The following is a 9,815-nucleotide window of genomic DNA, read 5'->3' as shown; positions in this document are numbered from 1 at the left end:
TGTGGCCTGAGATGATGCTTTAAAGTAAAGTCAGTAAGAGAAATGGAAAAGATCCTCTTTAGTTTGCAGTGTCGGTAGTTTCCACTCGCTGGACTGTGGGTCTGACGTCTGTTATCTTTTGGACTACAACCTTAATCAGGTAGTGAAACCTTTCTTCTCTCCTGCTGAAATTCTGGATCTTACCGCAACACTCGCATTTCCAGCAGATCTCACGCTTCAGGTTACCATGACAACCCTCCCGCCTCCTTTCATAAAAGAAAGTCAGCCTACATCTCACCTTGACAGACAAGTCTGGACTTCGCCTGCCACAGGACAGATGCCTCTGAACTCCTCCGATGCCAACCGGACCATCTCAGTGTTCTCCTCCAAACTGACTCCAGCTGCTGACATATGCGTGGGACTGGCCATCCTCTCTGTCGGTATGCACTTTTATCTCTCTCCGCATCTCTCTCCCACCTCAGAGCGCTTTCACAACTTCACTTACAGTGTCATGGTTTAAAAATGTGGCAGACTAGTTTCCCTACAAAAACAGAGCATAAACATCATACACTTTAGAAAAGCAGCAAGTTTAAAAATTGAAGGATTTTCCAGTTTTTTAGATTTTTTTTATCTGAAATTATTTATGCTCTATGATACAATAATTTCTAAGTCATGAGATTCTTTTTTTTTTAAATTTTATTTAAGTCCATTTACATTTTATTTACATCTATAAAGCTCAATTATTACACTTATGTGTGGAATATTTTGCCATAATGTACTCATAATGTACTCATTAAGTCTCAAGCAACAAGAAAGTTCCTCATTCACTGTGCACCCTCATAGAGTACTGGGGTCATTTAAAAGGTTCTTTAGTTTAATAATAATTCATTCAAACATATTACATATATAATAGATATTTAGGTGTTAAAGTTAGGTAAAAAATGTATGCACAAAGCTATATTTATCAAATGTTAATTATTAGAACAATAAAATACCATTTTCATCATTAATTCATCATTAATTAAAACATCTTACAAGAGGATTTTGTTTAATCTAAACCTCTGACAACAAGGGTTTGATGTTTCATCACTTCTGAAGTGTCTGTCTTCATCATACCCAGATGTAAAATGTCTCTTTGAAGTGATTGCTTCCTCTTCCTCTTCTCTTTTACGTTTGCATTTGTGTCTAAAATGTCAGGAAAAGACATTGATGTTTGAAGTAAAATCAGAGTAAGATTTTAACTAGAAATTTGGTTGGAGAGCCCTGGTGTCACCGCAGGTGACTGATGGGTCACTGGAGGTGAATATTTCCTTAATGAAGCTGAAAATTAGCTATAAAGTTAGCTAGACAGCAAACCAGAAACGATCCTTCTACTACTAAATCATGCACTGCATAATGCACCCCAACAACAATCAACTCACCTTTCCCTGCACCATTAGGTGCAAATAATTGTTGTAAATAATTCCACTTGCTGAGCCAGATTATTAATATTAATATGTTTTATTTCTTATGGCTCTCTGATGTGACAGCAGTTCTTACAGCAGTGTATGTGAGTGTGTTAGAAAGAGCAGGACAATCATTTTCTTTCATGGTATATGCCCCCTTAATATAGTTTAACCAAGCTTCTGGCTCCCAATGTATAAAAGTCCAGCTCTGCCACTGCTTTTCAGAACTTCCCGACTACCAAATGGATTTCATCCATTTAGCGACCGTAAAAATGAAATATTTGTCTCAAGTTAGCCTAAAAATGACGCGTGTTTCATTACAAGTGAATACTGTGAAATTTGAATGAATAACATATGAAAAAAAGTGAAAGATAACAAAAAATAATGTGAAAAAATTTACTATGACAGACCTTTAAGGTAGAGGATGTATGTAGACAATTTTAATAGATATGTTTGCAGCAGATTTACTGCAAAATGTCAAATTAACTGTGAAGCATGGTGATGAAAGTATCATGGTTTGGGATCACAACTCCATTTGATATAAGTTCTATCAAAGATTTCTATGTTAAATGAATATTATGGAGTTTAAATGCTTCAAAATGTATCCATCCGTCTTTTACCGCTTCTCCTGGGTCGGGTCGCGGGGACAGCAGCCTAAGCAGGAAGCCCAGACTTCCTTCTCCCCAGCCACATTTGCCAACTCTACTGGTGGGGATCCCAAGGTGTTCACAGGCCGGCCGAGAGATATAATCCCTCCAGCGTGTCCTGGGTCTTCCCCCGGGGTCTCCTCCCAGAGGGACGTGCCTGGAACACCTCAACAGGGAGATGTCCAGGAGGCATCCTGACCAGATGCCCGAGCCACCTCAACTGGTTCCTCTCGATGCGGAGGAGCAGTGTCTCTACTCTGATCTCCTCCCGGATGGGAGAGCCCGGCCACCCTGAGGAGGAAACTCATTTCAGCCGCCTGTATACGAGATCTCGTTCTTTTGGTCCCGACTCACAGCTCATGACCATAGGTGAGAGTAGGAACGTAGATCGACTGGTAAATCGAGAGCTTTACCTTTAGGCTCAGCTCTTTCTTCACCACGACAGACCAGCATAGAGTTGCATTATTACAAACTCCGCACCAATCCGCGAGTCAATCTCAGGCTCCATCCTTCCCTCACTCCTGAACAAGATCCCAAGATTATTTAAACTCCTCCACTTGTGGCAGGACCTCACTCCCGAACCGGAGAGAGGGATTCAAAATCTTATTTTGATAAAGATGATGTTGATATCTACATTGCTTATCCCAAAAATCCTAATCCTGACCATTTCCCCCCACATAACTGTATTTTTATATTGATTATGCAGTCTGGTGACATTTGTCACTGTTTGTGACAAAGCAGCTTCTTGTCCAGTAAAAATTTTTCACAGTTTCTTCATGTCTGTTCTCCCATGCTGTGCAGTTCTGCTCTCTGTTCTGGGCAACGGGCTGGTGCTGGTGATCTGTTACCGCAGAAGGAAGAAGATGGCAGGCTCGGAGCTGCTGTGCATCAACCTGGCGGTGGTGGATTTCCTCTGCTGCATCTGCTTTTACCCACTTTCCATCCTTTCTTCCTTCCACCATGTATGGCTGGGAGGACACATCACCTGTGTTTATTACGGCCTCGGCTGCTATATCTTCGGCCTGTGCGGCATGTTCACCATCACCGCCATCAGCATCATCCGCTACCTGAAGACCTGCTACAGCCTGGCTAACAGTGAGGCTTTTATGTTTACAGAGGAGCAAGACTTATAAAAATGTTTTATTTAAAAAAAAAAAAAGTTATATTTCATGTGTTTAATTCCACACAAAATCAGACTGACGCTTTCCTGGTTTGTTCTACAGCCGTGTGGCTGAAAGGAGCCAACATCCGGCTGATGTGCTGCCTCATCTGGCTGGTTTCTGCGGTCTGGTCCAGCTTCCCTTTATTCGGCTGGGGCGAGTATGTCCCCGAGCCTTATGGGCTCTCCTGCACCATCGCCTGGAGGGGCTATCATACCTCAACAAAGGATGCCTTCTATGTCATCTGCTCTTTTGCTGGCTTCACGCTAGTTCCTGTCCTTCTCATTGTGGTGTCACAGTGTCGGATCCTCTACAAGCTGTCTCGCTTCTCCTACTCCTTGTCTGCGAGAGGAATCCGCAACAACCTGCGTCACGCTGAAAAGCGAATCTCCATGGTGAGCCGCTGCTGTGCTTCTCACCCAGGAGGGCATGATCTGTGGGCTTTAGCACACATATAACACATTTTATAACGAAGGCTGAGTTAAACATTACATCACCTGTAAAAGTGATGCAACTTCTATTAAAATAGATTTTTATTGATTCTTTTTATGAACCTCATATTTAGGATTTACAAGTTTATTGGACTGGAGTTGCAGCCACCAGCTTAAATATGTTGGTGGTCATGATTCGGAAAAGGTTTAGGCCAAAAAAGTCATTATTTGATCACCTTAAAGGCAGAGTATGTAAGATTTCAAGGCGATTCTTTCCACCACTAGATAGCAAACACCAGGTCATGAGCAAAACCACAAGACTGCTACCTCCACAAATGACCACAGGTTGGCAGTAATGAGCAAAACTCACCCCTCCTCCTTGCCAGCTCTAATGAGGGCAGGAATCGCTTGTGAGCTGTAGCTCAGAGCCGCTCTGCAATAAATGGGCTTTTACTCACCCTACTGGTGGAAAAAAAGTACTTTTTTTTTTTTACTGGTCAGAAAACATTCAAGAAGGATCTTTGTCATTAATTAAACTTGTAATTTAATAACACATCAAATGTGAAAAGACTGGAACCTACATGTTTAAAAAACAATCTAATTATAATTGTAGTTTTTTTTTAGTTAATTTATTTTGAAAATATTGAAAATCTTACATACTCCACCTTTAAGTTTATTTAAAAATTGAGGAATGGTCTTTAGTTTTTTTTGTCATAAGAGCTCATATTACAGCAGCATGAGGGTTAGGGTTAACCCTGACTTACCCAAAAACAGAAGAAACAATTAACTTGCTTTGATAAGACAACATATCCAATTTGCCTTTCAGCTCTTTTATTTTTAGTGACATTTTCAGCTGAGTTCAAAGTCTTTGTGGTGAAAAGTCAAGTTAAGCATTTATATAACAAGTCAGATCAGGAGACTATTGTAGCTAATCTTCACCTTAGATTCATAATTAAGCATCAGCACTAATCCCATTAAAATCAGACCATGAAAAGAAGTTGCTGGATGCTTTAATCCCCCAGATATCAGCTGATATTGCCAGCAATGGCAACTGAGAGGCAACCCACAAACACACCGGATCAGTCTGTTGATTAGCATACCAAAAGATGGCAGCTAACATCCCAGAAACCTGCTGGAGGGGATCAGTTAAAGTCTTAAAGTAAAATGTCTCCTTTTATTGAAACATGAGAACTAAAATTGCAGCCATCTTTATAGACATTTAAGATGTCTCATCCCTTTTATCAAGAACCAATCTACTTTGAATTTGGCAGATGTCTTTCTGCAGAGCTTGGTTAAACAGCTCTCATATTTTTGAATACAAGTGTGTTTTGCACTTACATAACACACCTATTGCTTAAACGAAAGGCATTTAAGAAATATCACGGCCTTGCAACAACCAGCAGAAGGTAATTTTGTCTGTGGGAACCGTTGCATAAGACATTTGGTTTAAAGCAAGTAATAAAAATTATGAAAGGGTCTCCAAATAATGCAAGTTTGTGGTGTAAAGAAAAAAAAGTTCAGGCTTACATGGAGGTTACATTGCTACTGAATATTGCTTCTGCTTTGCTGCTGAAAATAGAATAAAATGTCACATTTCTGGTTGAGATCATCTTCATCACATGACTTTCATGTGTCATTCTTAGCTACAAATCAGATGGAAACATAAGACATTTTTATGCAGCTCAGCCACATAATTATTGATTTGTTGTTGTTTTTCTTTATCAGGGTAGTCTCCTTGGAGATTTCCAGCATGCGTCATAAAAGTTGATTCATTCATTTCATGTTTGTTCAGCAAGTAATCTTTTTCTACTCCACGGCTTCCCTTTCCAGATGTTTTTCTGCATCAGTCTGGGCTTTGTGATCGCCTGGGCCCCTTATGCAGTCGTGTCCTTCCTCTTCATTTTCCACAATGAGCCCCGCTACATGGCTCCAGAAGGTTTTGTTTTGCCCGCCCTCTTCGCCAAAAGCTCTCACATCTACAACCCTTTCATCTACTTCTACTTCAACAAAACCTTCCAACGGGAGCTGCGTTCCCTTCTTCTGTCGTCCTACCGCAAACTTGGGGGAAACCGAGTGGGGGTGCACAGTTCCACAGGCCAACAAGCCCCTCATCCCATCCACATTCAGCTCCAGGAACGAGGCTGCGTCCAAAAACGGGTTTTTGGTTTTTCTCAGGACAGAACTCGCAGTAGGAGCAAGCCTAAAAGTAAAGGGACGCGCACCAGCAGCAGTCGTGTACCAGGCAGGCAGGTGGTCGCCTGCTGGGGGTCCACATCGAAAAATGTCCCCACTGTCATGGACAATACTGCCAAAGACTACCAGCCTGTCTCCATATGAACTGTTTTACAGAGATGGAAGCAATGTGGGTCAAAGGCACCTCAGTTACACTCCAAAAAGTCACTGACAAGCAGATATTATTCTGCAATTAATCAGGTTGTGTTGCTTATGCTGCTGTAATGATGTTGAATAAGGACCACCGAGACTGTCCTGCAGAGCTTAGATGTTTTCCTGCTGCAAGCATATCAAATTAATGGGTTATTGAGAGACTTCTACAAAACTTAAGAGGCTCAGAACGGGTTAGGGGAGTACTGGTGCTTAATCCAGATGGCATCGGGCGAATGGTTCGAGTCTCGCCGGAGGGCTAAACCAGGGAAACGAGCTGAACTTTGCATTAGATGTTGTTAGATGTTTTATGACATCTGCAATTTATTTGATTCTGAGTTGTTGTTTTTTTTTGCTTTGGTTTTTGTTTCCATTCAACAAATAGAACCAAAGAAAGCTTTTTTCTTTTCTTTTCTCTAAAAATCTTGTCTCCAAGTTTATGAGGTGTTTGTTCGACTTATATGGTTACTGTGCTGTTCAGTTCAATAGAAAACACAGTGAAGACAGCACGGAGGTCATTTCTGAGTCTTCATTCATATGTTAACTAAATGTTTTACAGCACATGATTTTACAACTGAAACTAGATTGATACACTACTTTGATCCTCATCTGTACTGTTAAGAATAGGATCCAGAATAAAGACTAAGAATAACTAAAACATGTCAAAACGGTTCATCTTTATTACAATCAACAGGTTTCCATAGTTTACCGACACTGAATTAGTGGGGTGTGCACAAAACTATTTTAAAACAATTTCTCTGAAATACAACTAGTTTTCCTATGTCTTATTAATTAAAATTGGGCATCATTAATTACAGACTTTATTGGCCAGTATTCTGCAAATTTCAGATGTTTTCCAGTTGCAATGCACCTGATTTAGATAAAATTCCTTCGAACAACATGTCAAGTTCTGCACAAGCCTCTTAATCTGACTAAGATGTGTTGCAGCAGGGAAACATCTACAATCCACTTCAAATTTGTGAGACGATATCTTTTATCTTTTATCGGCAGCTGTTTGCCAGGAAGTGCTGTGTCATGTGACAGGAGCCATGATGGTGACACTTTGTCGTCGGTCTCACTAAATCGGAACCATTAGTGTTTGGGAAGGAAGTAGGGATAAAAAGCATGAAACTGGATTCATGTAACAAAAAAGTTTTGTTCAAAAAGTAAAAAAGGAACTAAATAAAACCATAAAAAAGAAGATCTTTAGTTCAGGCAGTTCAGGAGAAAGATTGTCCCAGTCACGCTACCATACATCGCATGTGCTTCACATCCACACAGGAAGGCAGGAGCCATGCTCTGCCGTGCCAAAAAAAAAAAAAAAAAAAAGGCTTCCAGCACATCAAGAAAGACAAAAATACAATTAATGATGCAAATTACTATCAAGGTGTACAAAACAGTGGTGACCCACAGTCCTCCCAGGAAGGGACAGTCACAATAAACAACTGTGTCTCTTTGACGGAAAAATCTACTCAGTATTGTCTTGCGTGGATTACATGATTTGCAAACTGTATAAACCATTTTGTGTGCAACTTTGAGTACTTGCAGATAAGTTTTCAAATGTACACGCAAATATTTAGAAACTACACACAGATGTGCTGTAATGACCAATAAAGTGGCAGACACTGATGGATAATGAATAAGGGCACCACATTTTACATAAATGTTGCTTCCCTGATTGTAAGTAGGCAAAAAATTCATGACTGTGGCCCAGAGAAAGAAAATTAGACCTGACTGATTTCATCATCGATCACATTTTAAAGGGGAGTGAGCTGGCGACGGTGAGACATAATCAGCTTGCAAACCTCTTCATCAAGCTATCCTGGAAGCTGTAACCCAATGTAGACTCTCCAGAGTACTCCCCAGAGCTAACATCCTCAGTGCACCCAATAAAGTCACATGCCCAAATAAACAGCGGCGATGCACACCAACCGAACGTGACAAAAAAACCCCAAAACATTTTCAAGCAACCAAAGCTCCACTTTACATTCCTGCACACACAGTAGATAGTGTTTCTGTACAAGGTCTTTAAACATGAGCACTCAGATGTATACCCAGGCTTTGTAGTGTTTTGCTGATGATGTAACGTCCACACAATAGGCTTCATTGATGAGCGAAGCTACAAAGCAATGCACTGTTTCCTCCATCATTTGAAGCAGCTGGGAAATGAAATTACACGACCCCTCATGAGCTCACCACAACCATTGTGTTCTTCAATACAGCAACGGAGACTCAAGGAAAACACGATAGTTTTGTTCTCCATGTTTAACTCGTAACAGAGTTTTCTTCTTCACGCCGGTCTTGTTCTCTCTTTTACTAAATTCTAGTTCAGCACCACCTTTAGTGGGAATGGGGATATAATATTGTGAAGGTTTGGTGTGTTTTGACCAAATCGCAGCGTGAACACGATCTTGGTCTGAATGGATACACTCACCTACAGCTGAGCCGAGTCCCCAATAAGACCGAGTCTAGCGGACTATCCTGATGTGAACGGACCCTAAAGCTTGTTAAGTGCAGCCCATCATCGCAAACAGACAGCCGAGATGAAAACAGAGTTGTCATCTGAATTGGCTCCATGCTGAGCTTTTTACAACTGAATGGAAACCATTAACTTCTCTAGACAGTTCTGAATCGAGTCCTCTAGGATCAGAGCCAACTCAAAATGATGACAACAAAAGGGCAAAGGTGCTGTTTGTTTGTTTGAATCTCCTAGCTGGAGTTTGCATGCCTGGTACAAGTAGTTACAGAACCTGGTGAGATGGGGGGCCTGGAAGCACGAATATGAAGCCCATCTTTCATCTACGGGCCACCATATGACTCTCATAAATGAGAACCTCATCAAGGAAGAAATTTCGTCTGCATTTCCAGTACCAGTTTAAAGTTTGGACACACTTTCATATTACATTTGGTCTAAACAGTTTTTGACTGGTAGTGTATGTATAACAAAACAGGCAGAAAGTGGAAGTCTACGAATCCAAGAATCCAGTTTGTTTACTGGATTTTGATTACATTGATCAAGTTGTTGCAATCAACTCAAGACTGCATTCTTTCCCTAAATCTGTGAAGGTAAAGAAGAAGAGACAAACAGATTTCTGTTCGAGCTGAGTGCAGATCTGTTGGATGATAACGCTTGTTATTTTTGTAAAAATAAACCAAATACTTGAAAATAATCCCACGTTCGTCGGGTAATGAAAGTAATAGTCGCACCTGATCCCGGGTTCTTTCACACGCGTCCAAAAAGTATGAAAAACAGTCATGCAAAACAGAAACAGGAGGTATAAAAACAGTGTCCTCGCATTTAAAGTTTTTATTGGCATTTAGCATCATCCTTTTCCCAGTCTCTGCTGTGTATACTGGATGTAAACCAGAATAGAACTGGTGCTGCATCGCATTTGTTGTAATCATGACAATGAAATGAAGGTCCAGCAACATTTACCAAGATCAACCACAAGTTTCCTGAAGCTAACTGAGTTGTTTGTGTTCACAAAACACGCCTGCACAAACTACCACTGCGCTGTAGCTCCATGACAACAATGATTTTTTACAGGTCATGTCTCTTTTGGGGGAATATTATTAAAGGGACAAACGTCCTTTATGGTTGTGTACTTTGCATGAGAAAATGGGACAGGAGGTGGATCTGGGGCTCAACTATGATTGGTCCGTCTGAGTCAAAGCTTACTTTTTCTTGCAGTGTGTCCTGGGTCACAGATTTAAAGTTTTATCGGGTTTCCTTTCTTTCATTATTATTATTATTAATTTAATTATTATTAT

At 40.6% G+C, this 9,815-nt stretch overlaps 1 protein-coding gene across 1 annotated transcript; it reads left to right on the top strand.

The window, feature by feature from the left end:
- Positions 1-316: 316 nt before the first annotated feature.
- opn8c (opsin 8, group member c) lies at positions 317-5,999 on the top strand (the record flags this gene model as incomplete). The annotated part of the gene is made up of 4 exons (XM_079255076.1): positions 317-419; positions 2,873-3,166; positions 3,295-3,626; positions 5,493-5,999. The coding sequence occupies 4 exons, from the start codon at positions 317-319 to the stop codon at positions 5,997-5,999; spliced, it is 1,236 nt and encodes a 411-aa protein (XP_079111202.1).
- Between the last annotated feature and the right edge of the window lie 3,816 nt (positions 6,000-9,815).

The sequence above is a fragment of the Telmatherina bonti genome (assembly GCF_933228915.1).
Source record: "Telmatherina bonti genome assembly, chromosome: 16".
Classification (NCBI taxonomy): domain Eukaryota; kingdom Metazoa; phylum Chordata; class Actinopteri; order Atheriniformes; family Telmatherinidae; genus Telmatherina; species Telmatherina bonti.
The sequence above is the reverse complement of the archived record's forward strand: the minus strand, read 5'-3'. Positions and strand labels throughout refer to the sequence as shown.